This window comes from Hyaena hyaena, unplaced genomic scaffold (genome assembly GCF_003009895.1).
Source record: "Hyaena hyaena isolate Hyena2069 unplaced genomic scaffold, ASM300989v1 scaffold_456, whole genome shotgun sequence".
Classification (NCBI taxonomy): Eukaryota; Metazoa; Chordata; class Mammalia; order Carnivora; family Hyaenidae; genus Hyaena; species Hyaena hyaena.
In genome coordinates, this window is record NW_024081087.1 from 1,424,637 (window position 1) to 1,440,839 (window position 16,203).

General features: G+C 61.3%; 1 protein-coding gene across 3 annotated transcripts in view; it reads right to left on the reverse strand.

Annotated features, from left to right (window-relative positions):
• Nucleotides 1-1,734: 1,734 nt before the first annotated feature.
• The window catches only part of RAB3IL1 (RAB3A interacting protein like 1), a 35,012-nt gene continuing 20,543 nt past the window's right edge, over nucleotides 1,735-16,203 (reverse strand). For all 3 annotated transcript variants that reach the window (XM_039253549.1, XM_039253548.1, XM_039253550.1), the window contains exons 2-10: nucleotides 10,985-11,237; nucleotides 10,515-10,610; nucleotides 10,338-10,415; nucleotides 9,583-9,801; nucleotides 7,925-8,053; nucleotides 7,713-7,825; nucleotides 6,133-6,232; nucleotides 3,546-3,612; nucleotides 1,735-2,741 (exon numbers count right to left, since the gene is read on the reverse strand). In XM_039253549.1, the coding sequence (XP_039109480.1) occupies nucleotides 2,659-2,741; nucleotides 3,546-3,612; nucleotides 6,133-6,232; nucleotides 7,713-7,825; nucleotides 7,925-8,053; nucleotides 9,583-9,801; nucleotides 10,338-10,415; nucleotides 10,515-10,610; nucleotides 10,985-11,237 (1,138 nt within the window). In that variant the 3' untranslated portion in view covers nucleotides 1,735-2,658. The remainder of the gene's footprint in view (nucleotides 2,742-3,545; nucleotides 3,613-6,132; nucleotides 6,233-7,712; nucleotides 7,826-7,924; nucleotides 8,054-9,582; nucleotides 9,802-10,337; nucleotides 10,416-10,514; nucleotides 10,611-10,984; nucleotides 11,238-16,203) is intronic.

The window sequence follows — 16,203 nt, forward strand, 5'->3', positions numbered from 1 at the left end:
CAGGATGGCCCTGAGGGTTAAATACATTAGTTCAGTTGGAGGGCGTGGAACCAGCCCTGGGACTGATATTAGTGCTCGAGTATCGGCTACTGTTTTTTGTTTTTGTTTTTTTTAAATATTTTTATTACTACTTATTTCTAGGAGAGAGAGAGAGACAGCGTGAACAGGGGAGGGTCAGAGAGAGAGGGAGACACAGAATCCGAAACAGGCTCCAGGCTCTGAGCTGGCAGTCAGCACACAGCCCGATGCAGGGCTCGAACCCACGAACCGCGAGATCATGACCTGAGCGAAAGTCGGACGCTTAACCGACTAAGCCACCCAGGCGCCCCAGGTATCGGCTACTGTTGGGAGATGCTGAGGCCAGACAGTGTGTCCCTTGGTCCCTCACACATACCGTTCGCCCACCACAACCCCGCCTGGGCCTGACACGAAACCCTGTCACAGGGGCAGGTAGGGCAAGTCCGGGGTGTGGGCCCCGCTGCCAGGGCTCTGAAATGTCTGGTGTCCCCTTGGCCCTGGGTGTGGCTTGTTCAGGGCCATGAAGGCTGGGGGCAGGGACAGAGAGCTCCAGGGCCCAGATCTTCATTCCCTTTCTCCTCTAGCTGTCCCACGACTGACCGAGAGTAGGATAGAGACTGGTATGCAGGAGAGGATGTTGGGGTCACCCCATGTAACATAGCCGCACACACACCTCCCTGACACCCCCATCGCCTCCCTCGATTTCCGTCTTCCACCTGATCCCTTGCATATGTTATCCGTGCACTGTTTTTACTGCAGGTCTCTTTGCTGAACTCCTTCTCAGCTGGAGCGCAAGGACATCCAGCACCAGGGACTGTGTCTAGCACAGAGGAGCTGCCTGGCATTTGCCAAGCAAGTGGACGTTTCAGGGGACCTGGCCAGTGGATATGTGAGGGGCGGGAGAGGAAGGGGATTCAAGTCACAGACAGAAGGAGAGGAGGGGGAGAGGAAATGGGGAAAGGGAGGGGGAATCTGCGAGGCTGGAGATCAAGAGGGACAAGGCTGGTGGCTCTGGATGGGGTCATAGGGTTGGGTGGCCTTGACAGAGTCCTGCCCTACTTACTGGCTGAGCGGTCCTGAGGCCTCAAGCTAATAGGGGCCCCTTCAAGGTATCACCAGCCCCAGCACCCACTGATTCCCAAAGCTGCTGTGCCCCTCCCCCAGACACCACTGGCCTGGAGCCACACGCCTACAGGTGGGGACGGGATGTGGAATCACAAGACACCTCTCCAGGTCTACCCTGTGACTACCTTCCCTTGCTAAGAATCCATCTAAGAGTGGGACCGGCAGGCAAGGCCAGAGCTGCCGGCAGACATCACCAATCGATCCCCACACCACTCCTGTCCTGCCCTCGCCAGGCAGCCCCGAGGTTTTGACTCTGGACTCCAACCTGCCCTTAGAAAGAGGCAGGGAGACCAGAGCTGCTCTGCCCAAGATGCCCCTGAGCCAGCCTGGGAGCCAGCCTCGGCACCGCTCTCCCCGCAGCAGGCCACTCCGCAGGGGAGAGGAAGCCGGGCTCGGCCCTGATAACCCACAGCCCCACGGACCGCTGGCGAGGACTCGAGTGGTACTCCCTACAGCAATCCCTTTGGGATTTGGGCCTAATCCCAAGCACGAGGGCAGGCTAGGGAAGGATTTGGTTTCATTCCTTCAGATGCCCAAGCCTTGGCCTGAGCCCCAGGGCGCAGGAGTGAAGGCGCGGGGCTGCGCACCCTCTACCAACAAAGGCTTCCTTTATTAAATAGAGATCGTGTTACATTCCATTCGAAGGAGGAAATCAGCCATGGTGAGGGATGTGTCCAGGTTGGACCCCGGTCCTGAGTGGGTTGTGAGGGGCGAGGAGGGGCCTGCATCCTGCCCACCCTCCCCCAGTTCTGTGTGCAGGGCTTGGCAACCTCAACCCCCACGGTCTGAACGGCCACCCACAGCTGAACACAGACACGGGTGTCCTGAGGTCCTGTCTGTGTTTTACTTTGGGAGAAAAGTATCCTAATCCTTCCAGTGGTGGGGGGCAGGGCCTCCTGGAGCACAAGGCTCAGATGGAGGAGGGGGAAGGTCAAGTTCGATGGTGGGAGAAGGGGCCTTGACCCATCTTAAGAACTATTCAGGGTAGCTCTCAAGCACATGGTGTGCAAGTCCCTGACAGCCCCTTGCAGCCACACTGCCCCCACGGGAATGGGAGAGATTGGCCACAAGGGGGTGCTGGTGGCCCGGGGCTCAGGAACTGAGGTGGGGGATACCCTGGAGGTCAGGCCACCCAGCGAGATCCCTTTCTGAGGACATCTCGGCAACAAGGTGACTGCAAGCAGCAGCTCCCAGGACTGCAAAGTGGGGGGAGGGAGGGGGTGCTGAGCCCCTGAGTGTGAGTCCAAGCTCCTTGGTCTTTGGTGCTCTCTTGAAAGTCCCCTGGTGGCTGTCGGGCCACTGGGGAAAGGTGAAGGGTCAGCTCATGAGGTCCCATCTGTCCCAGGATGAATGTTTGGTACCAGCTCAGCAAGGCCTCCGTGGCCTGGCCGACTGTCCGTCTGCTCGGCTTCTGGCTCAGGGCTGGCGCCAGGACCCTGTCTTCCTGTCTGTCTGTGCCGGAGCAGGTGCTGGCTGCGGCTCAGAGCCCCCCTCCAGGCCCCGCCCGGCCGTGCCCTAGGCCTCCTGGGGAAAGAAGCCAAGTTTGGCCAGCGACATCTCCTTCCGCAGCCTCGTGATCTCCCAGAACATCGGCTCCGCTGCAGGCAGAGAAGGTGGACGGCTCAGTGACAGGGCCACCTCGGACAGATGGCCCGGCCCCTGTCCTCTGACTTTGGTCAGGGCAGCTGGCAGGCACCCTCGAGCTCCCTGGTCCCCCAGGACAGAAAACCTCTTACAGGCTCCACACTGAGGCCTTACAAACTGTTGAAGGCTGAGCCCATCCGCACCACACCAGTGGTGGAGGTGACCTCACCCCTACAGCCTGACACCCTCACACATGAACACACTGCCACACATTTGGAGGCGATTTCCAACCCATATCCTTGGGGTCTCAGAGACCCCGAGCAGTCACCAGAGCCATAGATTCAGTCCAAGTTCCTCTCCAAGGCCTTGACCGCCAAGCTGGGGAGGAGAGGCTCTTACTCTAAACGGTCTGGACACCAGGGAACCAAATCTGGTAGAGGGGCGGGCAGCTAGACCTTGCAGAATAGGGCTGAAGGGGATAACAGGTGGGCGTAGGACCAGCCCTGGCAGGGATGAAGTGGGAGGCAGCATTCAGTGTCAAATGACTGTGAGGGGGTCACCCCCAGCAGGGAGGAGACTCACAAGGGACACCCCATCGTGCAGGGCTTCCGATGCCAGGCTGGGAATAGGGAGCTCCCGGGCCTGGGAGAGGTTTCTGGGTGGGAGAAGTCAGCCCGACCTGGCAGACCCTGGCAGAGTCCTCCCCTCCGTCAGGGCAAAGCGCGCGGGTTGACCCCTCGGATGCTGGCCCGCCCACCCTCTCGCTCCGCCCCTTCACTCCCAGGCGCCACCCCCTCCGGCCACCAGGGGGCGCTCACCCTCCTGCCGCACGAGGCCTTGCTGGATGTAGCGGATATAAGTGAAGAAGTTGCACACCGCGGTGATCTGTGGACATAAGCGGAGAGGCTGTGACCTGCCGGTCCCCACACAGAGGGTCCCCCCCAAAAAGCCAGGTCAGATCAGAGACCCAAGCGAGAAACCCCACGTCCCATCAAAGCTAGAGAATGCTCCTTGAGTTGAACAGGACTGGGCTCTAAGATTTAATTACCAACAGTGGTATTATTACTACTCCTAGTAAAAACAATAGCAGCTCCTAGCACGTAATCCGGCACACGTATCCAAGTGAGGCAGACATGCTTATCATTCCCATTTTACACATGGGGAAAACAGAGGCTCCAAGAATGAAGCTACCGGATGTCAGTTAGAGGCCACAAAGCAGTCAGTGGCTGAGCTGGAAGATAAAGCCAGGGGGCCTGCTCCGGGTGCTGGAGGCCCTGGCCGGCCAGGCCTTGGCCCAGCGTTCCTGGCAATGCCAGGCTGGGCAGGGGGAGCCGAAGCCGCTTACCAGGGTTACCCTGGATCCCTGAGTCCGAAGCCCTTGGCCCGCAGCCTGCTCCACCCCAGGCCCTGCGCTGGGTACCGCGGACCCCAAGTTGGCTCAGAACTTGGCCTTTCCGGGAAGGCTCACATACTGCAGAGAGGGTGCTGCTTGGGGCCCTGCCCGGGGCCCTTCCCCAGGCTGGGCCTCCTCCCTCTCCCCACTACTGAGAGTGTTGTCCACTAATGGCCCATAGGGGCCCCTCCATACCCCTGTCCCCTGCCTACCACAGCCAGTGACGGGCTGGCATGTGGCATATACAAGGCCAGCCCCCTCGCCTCAGGGTGGAACCCCCTCCGGGCTCCAGAGTCCCCATGGATAAGATCGCAGGCCGACTCCAGTTGAGGCCAGACACTCCTCTGCCCACACCAGCCCGCATTCACACCTCCTGGGAATAGCATAGAATCTCCGTCTTGAGCTCAGCCTCTAGGGAACTCAGCCTGAGACAGGGCAGAAGGTGGCTGGCAGCTGTTTCCAGGACAGCCCCTACTGAATGTCCAGCGCTCTGGGGGAGGGACATCAAGTATGTGGGAGCTCACAGGGCCCGGAGTTGCAGGGAGGAGACAGCACTCCTGGGCCCTCACCCACACAGGCATCCTGGCCAGGAGGACAAAGCAGGTGCTGGGGGGTTCGGGCAGAGGTCGGTGCAGGAGAAGCTCGGGGGCCAGGCCGTGGGGTTTCCCAGCGGCCAGCGGGCCCCCACGGGAGGCTGGGGAGCAAGGCTCACCAGGGCTGCATTTTGGGGACACAAATCTCTTTTCCCTAGGGATTCCACACTCCTTGGTCTCTTCAGAGGGTGGGGACCACATCCTAAAACTTCACACCCATCTCCTCTCCCATCGCAGCTCTGCCCAACAGAGAGACATAGCAGGCCTGGAGGAAAGAAGGTTCTAGATGGAGTTTTGCCAGGCCCAGAATGTCTGGCATGGGTCCTTCTGGTGATCCCTGGTGGGGATCAGAAAAAGGCCACTGGAAAGTGCTCTGGGCACAGATGCCCAGAGCACAGGCTGTAGTGAAGGCAGACTGGGTTCAGAATGGGGAGCCCCCAGGTCAGGCCCACCCCCCCGAAGGCATAAACTCCTCATATGCAAATGGGGGCTCACTCACTGCTGCAGGGTTGGCCAGGACAGGACACCGGACACCCTGCAGAAGCTGTCAGGACCAGACAAGTGGCCAGCAAGGGGCCACGTGTTCACTTTGATCCCTTTGCGGAGCCTCAAGCAGGTCGAGGGTAGGAGATGGTTCCTAAAAGAGGGCCCACCCACACTGTGTCACCTTTGCACGAAGCTTCAGAACCTTCTAACACATTCTCTTTGGCTCCTCACAGTCACGTTCATGGTCTGTGAGAGGGCAGAGGAGCAAGAACCACCCGACCCTTATCCCGCAGCTCGGTGAGGTCTAATGATCCAGCCTGGGCCACTCGGCACGTGAGGACGGAGGCTGGGATCCCCGGAGCCCGCGTGGCACCTGCCACTGACGGTCAGGCTCGAGTAACAGACATGCCCCAGAACGTCCTCAAAAGCCTGGGGCCGGAGCCTGAGCTGGGAGTCAGGAGCCTGGCACTTTAACCTGAACTCTAATGTCACTCCCACGGTGAGGTTCCGGCAAGCACGCAGGTACCTCAGTCCTTCCCCCACAGGAACTGCATCCTGCCAAGAGCCATGGGAGCTCAGAAGAGGGCCACTGTCCCCAGGAAGGAAGCAGCCAGCCTCCCCCTTGACTGTAGCCCGTGAGACCCGGAGCAGAAGATCCAGCTAAGCTGTGTCGACTCGTACCCCACGGGGACCGTGATAATAAATGGGCGTTGTTTTAAGCCACTAAGCTTAAGGTCGTTTGTTCTGCAGTAACAACAAACTAATTCACCAGGCTTGACTGTGGGGCCCGAGTCAGTCTCTGCACCTCTCTGAGCCTGTGCCCTGCTCTGCAGATCAAGGTTGTGCTCCCAGGCCTGGGGTTCGGAGCCCCAGCCCAATGTGCCCCTGAGAAGCCCCTGAGAAGTCAAGTGGCACTCCCACTGGGTGACTTACCCTGGCCCGGGAGGATGGCGAGATGTAGTAGTGACTCTCAGAGTCCCCAAGCCGGATTCGGTGGCGACAGGCACGAGCCAGCCCACTCAGGGCGCAGGTACTAGAGGCAAGCAGAGGGGGCCATGGGGGCGGGCTGAGGTTCACCCACCCACAGCCAGAAGGATGCACGGGGCGGGGCAGGAGGGAGAGGCAAACAGACAGGGCGGCAGCCTCCCCATCGACCCCAGCTTCCCAAGGAGCCCAGGGCCAGGCCAAGGAAGGGCCATCCCTAGAAGTCCCTGAGACAGATCTCTGAACTAAGCTGGATCCCACGCCTAAACCCCTCACCTCGCCACCGTTGGGCAGGAGAGCTCAGTCAAGCTCATGGCAGGTGCACCACAGCTCCATTCTCTGCAGCCCCCTTACTTTACTGGGGCCCTCAGACTCAGGCGTGCCTCCCCCAACTACACAAGAGTCTACTCTCTCCTCCACTCTGTCACCAAGTCCCCAGGCTAGGTCATGGAAGGGGCCTTTTGCCTGGACCCCCTCAGGGTCCATGTTACAGCCAGGGGCTCCTCCAAAAGCCCCTATCTGGCCCATCATCTTTCCCTGCCACTTTCCTACTGCCCAGGAAACCATTATGGAGAATCCAGAGCAGAGGAAGGTTAGGCAGGCTACTAGGATGCGGGACTTATCAGTGCCTTTGCTGCCTCCAGATTCACTGTGACTCTGATTGGACTCAGCAACCCTCTTTTCAGGGCACATCTCTTGATGAACTTGTGAAATGCTGGCCTAGTGGCTCAAAGCCCAAACCTCATTCAAGGCCCTTTAAACTCTGGCCCCAAACATCTTCTGTGGCCTCAGCCCCATCTCCCTACCCACCCACAAACCCAGTGATGTTTCCATTCATACCGTGGCTTCTCACACCTTCATTCATTTTGTTCCCTCTGCCTGAAAGGCCCATCCCTACTTGGCAAACTGCCATTCATCCCTCAAAATCTGGCTCAAATGTTCCCATTCGTGACAAGGCTCCCCACCATGGGGAGGTCAGATCCTGCGCTGCCGAGAGAAAGTGCTCCCCATCTCTGCCCCTTGCTCTACTGTGGCTATTTTGTTCTGCTGCGAGCCCCGCTCGATGCCAACTGAGTGGCAGGGAAGACAAAATACGAGGGCTGTTTGGTTATTTATTAGCAGAAGGAGAGCCAACAAGTGACTTCACTTACACATCAGTCGGGGCCCAGAGCCCATTGTGGAAGAGAGAGTTGGGGGTGGCAGAGAAATGTCTGTCAGGCTGGGAAGAGGGAGACTCCAGCTCTCAGACCCCCTGGATGGCCTGAGGGTCCATGACTAAAGGCAGGAACTTCTGCCAAAGATCCCTCGCTGCCTCACAGGGGGGTGGCCCAGCGCTTCCGCACTCTCACCCAGCTGGGCCTGTGTGCCACCCCCGACCCCGCTCCCCTGCTCCTCTGAGGTCTCCCAACCCAACCCCAACCCCGGCAGGCAGGCTGGAGGCTCGATCCCCAGCCGCCCCCTCGGTAGAGCTCAAGTCTAGGTGTGGCTCTCCCAAGTGTGCAGGGAAGGACAAAGGGCGCCAAGCTTACTTGGTGCTGCCACACTCGACCGCGGCCACCTTCACGCTGGGTGGCGTCTGTGAAGCCACGGGCTCAATGGTGAGCGTGTTGTCCTCCACAGCGGCCCGTACGAGTGCCGAGAGCTGCAACAAAGCCGGACAGCAGGCGGGAGCGGTGAGGGGCTGACCTCCGGCGGAGGGGCTGGGCCCCGGGGCTGGCCGCCCTCTGCCCCCGGGCCTCACCTCCTGCATGGTGAAGTCCAGGCAGGGGCCCACGTCCTCCCGGTACACCCTTTCGAGGAAGGGACAGGTCTTGTCCAAGGTGGGGGATTCCCTCCAGGCCTGGAACTCTGCGAACAGGGTTGTGTCCACCTGCAGAGGAGGGTGAGCCGGGCCCAGTGGTCAAGGCACTGGGGCAGAGGAGGTGGGGGGAGGGGCCTACATGGCCGGGACGGGCAGAGCCAACAGAGGTGGGGAGCCGGGAGGTTGCCGGACAGGCCCTGGCCCACCAGCAAGTCTGTCCCCCGGGGCCGAGCAGGAGAACAGAGAGTCAAGGCGGGACCGTCTCCTTCCTTTTTGCGCCAAGGACCCCGGAACTCAAACGTGCAGATCTAGGTGTGCTTTTAGCTTCCTGGCTCTACGTGGGCCCAGGGCCTCGTCCTGAGGACCCTCACTGCCTCCTGGGGGAGGAAACGTCGCAGAGTGGCCCTGCAGCCCCCCCCTTCCCCGTACACACAGGTGCCACAGCACACACAGACACGGGCACACAGAGGGAACACACGCGGGCCGCCTACTCTGGGGAGGCGACTGGCTGGCCGCCCGGGGGCACATGCAGTGTGAGTGGGGGTGGGGGGGTGACGGAGGGGCGGCCCCTCTCTGCGGCCATTACCTGTAGGGAAAAGGAGAGAGAGGTAGCAGAGGTGGAGGTGGGGGCCGTGGGCGGCCCCCCAGGCAGAAGCTGCCAAGCCGGCTCGTAGGTGAGGTGAACGGCCTTGCTGGGGACCACGCAGAGGAGCAGGGAGAGGAGGGGGGCCAGCCCGGGCTGGGTGGGCGGGGCAGACGGACAGACAGACAGGGGCACAGAGACAGACAGGAGGAAGGAGATGTTAGTGTTCAGTCAGAAGCTGAGAGCTCGGAGGGAAGGCTGCAGAGACACAGGGCCGGAGGGAGCTGGGGGCCGCCGTGGTGTCCGAGATGACAGGAAACCGAATTCCAAGACAGCCTTGCTGGGGCTCACTGGGTGCAGCCCTGGGCTGAGCTCCCGGCATGCAGGTCTCGTCAGTGCCTCAGAGCCCCAGGACGCCCTGTTACGTGAAGAGACTGAGTCTCTGACAGGTGACCTCACTCGCCGAGGGACCCGCGGCCAAAGACGTGGCAGGCCACTGCCCAGACTGCCCCAAGGGCCCCATGCACCCAGCTGAGTGGGGGATGGATACAGCCCCCAAACGCTATGCTTGTCGAGGTGCCATAGCCAGAAGGCGCCGAGGACCCTTGAGTCCAGGGATGTCCCCAGATGGTCTTGGGCCTCAGGGCTGTGGGCACACAGGGCCCACGCAGCCTGTCCCCAAGGGCCCAGCAGTGGCTTCCCCTTAGGCCAAAGGAGTGTTTCTGGAACTCCCCCATCCCCCCAAGCAGGGCAGGCCCTCAGGCCCAAGGACAGCCTCAGGCACACAGAGCATCACCTACTGCTTAGGGCGGCCTGGAGGGGCTATGAAGCCCCCCACGTGTACAACCAGGGGCCGAGGGCCAAACCTCCCATCACAGGAAACCTGCCCAGCCCTCCCAGAGGACACAGAGGCCCGGAAGGGGCAGGCCAGTCTCTAGGTCACACACTGCCTGCCTCACTTTGGCCACTGTCTCCCTCTTCCGTGCCCACGGCCCACCCACCCACCACCCCTCACCTCTTTGCCCTCCTTGTCCGGGGAGAGGGTGTGTCCGGCAGCGGGGCACACAGCGGGGCAGGGGGTGCTGCTCGTGCTCTTATGCCGCAAGTGGCCCTTGCGGGGCCCGGCCTTGGTGGGACTCAGCAGCTGTGGGTGGAGCTCGCGGTTGGGAGAGGCTGGTGTGGACGTGAGGACCAGTGTCTTCAAGGCTGTCACCTCTGCCTGCAGCATGTCGATCTGGCCGGGGGGGCGGGGGGGGGCGCAGGTGGATGTCAACCTTAGTCCAGGGAAGCATTAGCTGCCCCTGCCTGCCACCCCAGCTCAGGGCTCTGTGACATGGGCCTGTCTGGGAGCTGGAGGGGCCTCCCACTGAGGGACCCTGGGGAGCCGGGATTTTACAGACGTACAAATAGACTCCAAGAGAGGATGCTACTTGTCCAGGCTCCCACAGCCAGACTCCGGGGCTTCTGCCTTGTAAAGGAGGTATGGAAGGAGGAAGAGGAAATTACACTGGCGACGGGATCCTCCCTGCCCTTGAAAGGCCCCAGAAAGGTCTCAGGTGCGGTGGGCACACTGCCGGGGGCCCCGGGGAGCTGTTTCAGCTGTGCCGTCTCAGACACCTCTGCCTCGCCGTCCTGGGCCGTGGGCTGCCCATCCCTGCCACCCACCCGGATACGCTGGGGTCCCACCAGGTAGCAAAAGCCCAGCGCTCACGGGGCTGGAGGGGGGGGCGTGGGGGCTTTGGTTTGGCTCCGGGCAGGCGGGGGCCTCACCTTGCCCCGTGCCTCCTTCAGCTGCTTTTCCGACGCTGCCTGTTTCATGTTGGCTTCCCGCACCATCTTGTGGGCTTCCTGGGAAGAAGGAAGGCTGTGTGTGAGCGCGGAGGGGCAGGTGGGCACCCAGCAGACACATCCCCACCCCACCCCCCCCCGCCGGACCGGCCACCACACCTCGAACAGGCTGGCTGTCAGCTCCTCCAACTCCCGCTCCAGCTGCTCCCGCACCCTGGACAGCCGCTCACACTCCTCGTCCTTCAGCTTCAGCTCCTGGGGGGGTTCAAGGTGGGTGGCTGTGAACCCCACAGGGGCCCCAAGCCCGGCATGGATGGGACCAGGCACCCCATTCGTCCTACACCCATCAGGCTCCCTTCCTTGCCTGGGTCCTCTCACGTGGGAGGACCACCTAAAAAGTCTAGTAGAGCTTAGATCAGGCTTTCAGAGAAGTCAGGACTCGAGAAGTCCTTCAAAAGTCACGAGCAGAACTCGTCTGCCCTCTGCCCTTCCCTCATGCCCAGCACAGGCCTCCGTGCCGCTGGCCCTGACAGGTGCATGGTCTCTCCGGGTGCTCAGAGAGAGCCTGCAGCTCCTCCAGGAGGGCCCGTGGTCCCCGAAGCCCCTCCCGCCACCCTCAGAGCCCCCACCTTCTGGGCTTTGTGCAGCTCCTCCTTCAGGAACTCGGAGCCCTTCTCGCGGATCTCCATGGAAGAGCTTCGCAGACGCAGCACGTCCAGCGGGGTGGCCGCAGGGCCCTCCTCACCTCGGGCCTCCTCCCCTGCAGGGGTCTCCGCCAGGCCTCTTGGGGACTCCCTGTGGCTTTTGCAGGGGCCCACGCTCTTCCAGGGGACGGGGACAGCCTCAAGGGGCGGCGGGTGGCCCTCGTCTGGGTGGGGCTGGCTGCGAGGCAAACAGCAAATACACAGTGGGGTCCTGAGGCCCAGAGCGGAGCCCAGGGACCAACCCTGCCCAGCGCACCTGCCACTCTTGTCTGTAAAACAAGGACTCTACCCGCGAGGCTGTCACTGGGCTGTCACGAGGGCAGAAGGACCAAACATGAGGTCACCCAGAGGCAAGGCCAGGACTCATCTTTGTCAATCACCCTCTCCAGACCAGGGCCTAGGGCTGAGCTTGGCACACAGTAGGTGCACAGTAGGTGCTCAGTTTGTTTGTGCAGCAGAAGACTAGAAATGCATCGGTGCCGAGGAGAATCTGAGTTTCCGCCTCTACAAAGCGGGGACATCCCAATGGCCCTACCTCCAGGGTCACTGAATAGATGTGACCTGCCTAAACCCTTGGCACCCAGGAGGCACTTAAATGGGGCCCGCCTTCTTGGCTATTGTTAATGCAAATTTTATGCAAATGATACCCCCTTTAGGGTGGGGGGGAGAGGAAGGACCCAACCAGGGCAGGCAGGGCTGAGGCAGGAAGTTTCTGCCCAATGGCCCAGGCAAGGCCAAGGCCGACTGTCTTCCTGCTCCCAAACCCTGTGGGGAAGCAGTCCCGTCTCTCTCCGCTGGTCTGCCTTGGGAGCTCAGGCAAATAACCCCTCTCTGGGCCTCAGGAGCCTTCTCTCCCTGAAGCTGAAGACCCTAGAGGTAGTGTGGGGGCCGTCAGCCTCTGTCCCCCACCCCCCACTGTCTACTCACACCCCTCACTTTGCAACAGACCCTGGGGAGGGAGGGAAGGAGGGAGGCAGGAAGGGAGAGGGCTCGGCCAGCACCGGTTTGTGCCAGCACAGCACCTCTGGACTCGCTCAGTCAGCAAAAGCTGGCGACTCCTGAGCTAGCAGCTTCGGAGCCGGAGCCGCGGTGGCTGGGCTGAGCGTGAGTGGCCGGGCCGGGCCACTGATAACAGTGGGGAAGTGGAGGGGAGGGGGCTCAGCGGGACCCACACAGGAGGGAGGAAAGACAAGGCCAAGGGGTCAGGAGACTCGGGACTGCTGAGGGGAAAGTGTGAAAGGCAAGACTGGGGATCAGTCGCTCCTCCTTGTGACCCCAGCACGGTCACCAAGCAGCCCCTGGGCATCGGTGTCCCTCCCAGGGACCCCAGCAATGAGCTCATTCCCAGCCCTTCACATGGCCCTGTCCAGGCGCCCAGCCCAGCCTGCCCTCTGCTTTGGAACTGGCCCAAGGGTGGCCTCACGGGTCCTTGCCTGAGCCCTGCCTGGCAGGGACCCCGGGCTCTGATAGATGAAGTGGGAAAACACATCTATCACTCCATCAACAGTGTTCATGCCAGACAGGGATCTTTCCTAACACCCTCGGGGGTGGGGGAGAGTCCTCGTTGGCGAGGGGTCCCTGCGGCAGTGCTACAGCACCCTGGGCTGGGGTCCACCCCCAGGGGACTCTCCCATGCCCGATGCTCCCTGGGACTCTCTGTCTACACCGTCTCATTTAGAGCTCTCTCTCAATAGTATTTGTGGGACAGTCCCCTGCCCACAGACGAGGGACAGGGTCTACCAAAGCACAGAACTTGCCCGGGTTCACACAGCTGCTTGGTGCCCGTGTTGGACGGACAGCCAGGCCTTCGGCCCAAAGCCCCCATCAGGTGGGCGGGGGTATGAGTGTGAAATCACGACATCAGCCTCAGGATCAAGGTCTACAAGGCCCAGGCAGACACAGGAGGCTCCTCCTTGCCACAGCAGGGAAATGTGACCCAGTTCTGGCCCGACCGACTTCTCAGCCTCTGCTCAGGCCCAGACACTGCCTCCCAGGAGGGCAAGGCCAGGGTCTGTGCCAGGCTCTGACCTGGGGTACGCGCCAGCCCCTGTGAATGTCACTAAAGTCCTCTGAAGCTGCTTCCCACCTGTGGGCTGGGGGTAAAAACCGAGAGTCCCTGGATAAGCACCATGTAAAGACCGTGCCATCTGTGGTCACATTTGGCAGATACCCCTGCCGTGCCTTCCCAGGCTCTGGGTCCCACAGCTGAAACCGCAGGCCTTGGGGAGGTCCTTCCAGCTGAGAGCCTGGAGGCCTCGGGCCCAGGGCCATCTCCTCAGGTGAGAGAGGATGGCCCTAGTCACTCAGGCTTGGAGGGGACAGCAGACCCCAACTCAGGGACTGCACATTTCAACAAGGTTGGCAAGAACTGTGGGCCAAGGCTGGGGGTGACCCAGGCAGGACCCCAGCCCCGGTGCCTTTCTCTCTGCAAGGACCACCCCAGACATCACCCACGTCCCTGCCGAGGAGAAAAAGACCTCCGGCCCCTCCCAGGAGGGCCACCAGTGTGGTCTGGGCCGCGGGCCAGAGTGAAAGACACCAACTCCCCTGCTGGTCCCAAGGGCATGAGCTGGGGTTCTGGCCGGACTGTCCCCCATTATTTTCCCAACAGGCTCTCACTTCAGCCGCCTGCAGGGAAGGATGGGGCCCTCTTCTGCAGCCAGAGGAAGCAGTGACCTCCCCACTACTCACCCCCCCCAACCCCCCGCCAGTGAAAAAGCCCAACTTGAAAAATCCTAATGGCCAAAAGCATAAGAAGAGCATGACCACCCCGTAATCCCCAACCACCCAACACTGGGGCCCGGGGTTCAAGTTCAAGAAAGACATCACCTCCCCCTCCTCCCCCCTCCCTCCCCTCACCACCTCAGTACTGGGAGGGGCGCTTGAATCTGCAGGCCCTCCCCTCACACTTCTGGGCTGCGAGGCGACTCAGGAATTTCAGGAGGGACCCCAGTCCCCGCAGGTCCAGCCTCAGCGTCACAGTCCCCGCAGGTCCAGCCTCAGCTCACACGGCTCAGCAGCTAAACCAGGGGCTGGCAAACCTCCCCAGGAGCACCTGCCTTGGTGGGGAACCCACTCCTTTAACAACCCCCTCCCTGCCCCTCAGCCCAAGTCCACAGCCCTCTGCCAGAACCTTTTCAGCCCCCATTCCCCGCAGAAAACAGAGTCCAGCATCCACAACACCGTGCAGAGGCCCCTGGGAAGGGGTGAGAGACAGGAGATAGTAAGAGTCTAGGTCAGAGGAAAGTGGGAGCCTCCAACACCCCCCCCCCATCTTGAACGGACTCCGCTGCCTGGAGCCCACGACAGTTTACACAGGAAAGGCCCCACTGGGTCACTTCCCCAGGAAACACACAAGGGGGTGGGGGTGCAGGGACACCACTTTCACCCCCCACTCCTCCCCTAGGCCAGCCAGCATGGCTTTGTCTCTATCCACAAAAAACGGCGAAATGAGAATGAGGTCCCCAGATTCTATGGTCTCCAGTCACCCAGCGACCCCCGAAGGGCCAGGAGGGCCTGTGCAGAGGTCACTGCTGGGGCCAGCGGGGATCCTGCGTGCCTCTTCCCATCCCCAGCACAACCGGCCTGCGGTGAGGTCTTTCTGCCCCTCGGTCTCTCCCCGTCCACTGACCAGGGCCGAAGACACCTCTTTGAATTAAAGATCCCTGAACGACAGGTTCATTAAAGAAGCTGGAAGGGTGGTTAGGGAGGTTCTGGAACTGGAGGGAGCAGAGGCTGGGACCCACTGGGACCGCTGGACTCGGGCCGGGGCAACAGGGCGGCTGAGGCTGATCCCTACTACAGGGCGGTGCCACGGCACAGGGGCCAAGTTCAGACTCGTGCTCATGCACCCACAGGGGTTCCCGTAAGCCCTGAGGGCGCCAAGGCCGCCAGCCAGGTGACTGGGGACTGGGGGTCACGGGCGTCCCAGGAAAGGCTTCCTGCATGGGCTCCCTGACTGGCCTGCAAGCCCAGCCAGGCAAGGCTGACAGAGAGGGGCTAAGTCTTCAGCTCCAGCCCTTCGAGCGGGGTCAGAGTCCCAGCCTCGCGAGGCCGCTGCAGGGAGATGCGCTCCGTAGCCCGCTTCGGACAACGAGGCGCATGATGTTCAGAGGGGGCTGGTGACCTGACCGGAACAGACAGCAAAAAAGTGATAGGGTGGGAACTGAACCCAGAGTCCCAGCTCTATCGCATCATGTGATGCATCACCCAGAGAAATCCAGACGGGAGGAAAGGGGATGAATGGTGGTTTTGGAGAAGTGGGACAGGATGCAGATGGGGTTTGAGGAAGTCTGTGGGCCGGGAGGGGGTGTGCCCAGGGCACACAGACACAAAAGATTCAGGGCTGGGGGGACTGTGTGGCAGGACATGGGGCTGGAGAGAGCGACAGAAAAAACCAAACAACCAACCAACCACAGTGCCTAGGGCCAGAGAGCCAGTCTGGAGGTCTGAGGAGCAGCCATCACCAGGGTTGAGCAGGGCTGGTTCCAGAAGAATAAGACCACGGCATCATATGTGTCACGCATAGGAACAGAATGCCAGGCATGCAAACAGAGCGGGACCCCAGCGTGGGGGACGAGCAGGTGAATGGACCAATCCAGCAAGGGGGAAACAGAGCAGGAAGGTGGAGGTCAGGAACAGCCTCGGGATGCAAAGCAGGGAGGTTGGGACACCTGAACCCCGTGGACCAGACCAAGCAAACCTTTCCCCCCCATAACCCCCAGGCTGCCAGCCCAGCCCAGACAGGAAATCCAGCCCTGCGTCTCCACTGAGAGCCAACAAGGCCTGGGAGGGTGAGGGTTCACTCTGTGCCTGTGCCCGTGCCGAGCAGGGGGCACACATCACATGCCTCACATCCTCCTGCTTCGTCCTGGAAGAATCTGACGTCCTCTGACCTTGAAAGTCCAGGACGTATATAGTAGGCGTCTACCATCTGCTAGGCACCCCACCAGCTCCGATCCACCCGATCTGCATGACTGCACAGAGCCCCCTTAGGACCACATTCTAACTGTTCTGCTCCCCCTCTAACCCCTTTTGCGAGCCCCTATTGGGTACAAATCCCGGGCAGACTAGGGGAGAGTCTAGGACAAGCAAATTCTAAGGAGGGTCTGAGCTCCACACACGTACAGATTAAGGAACAGCAG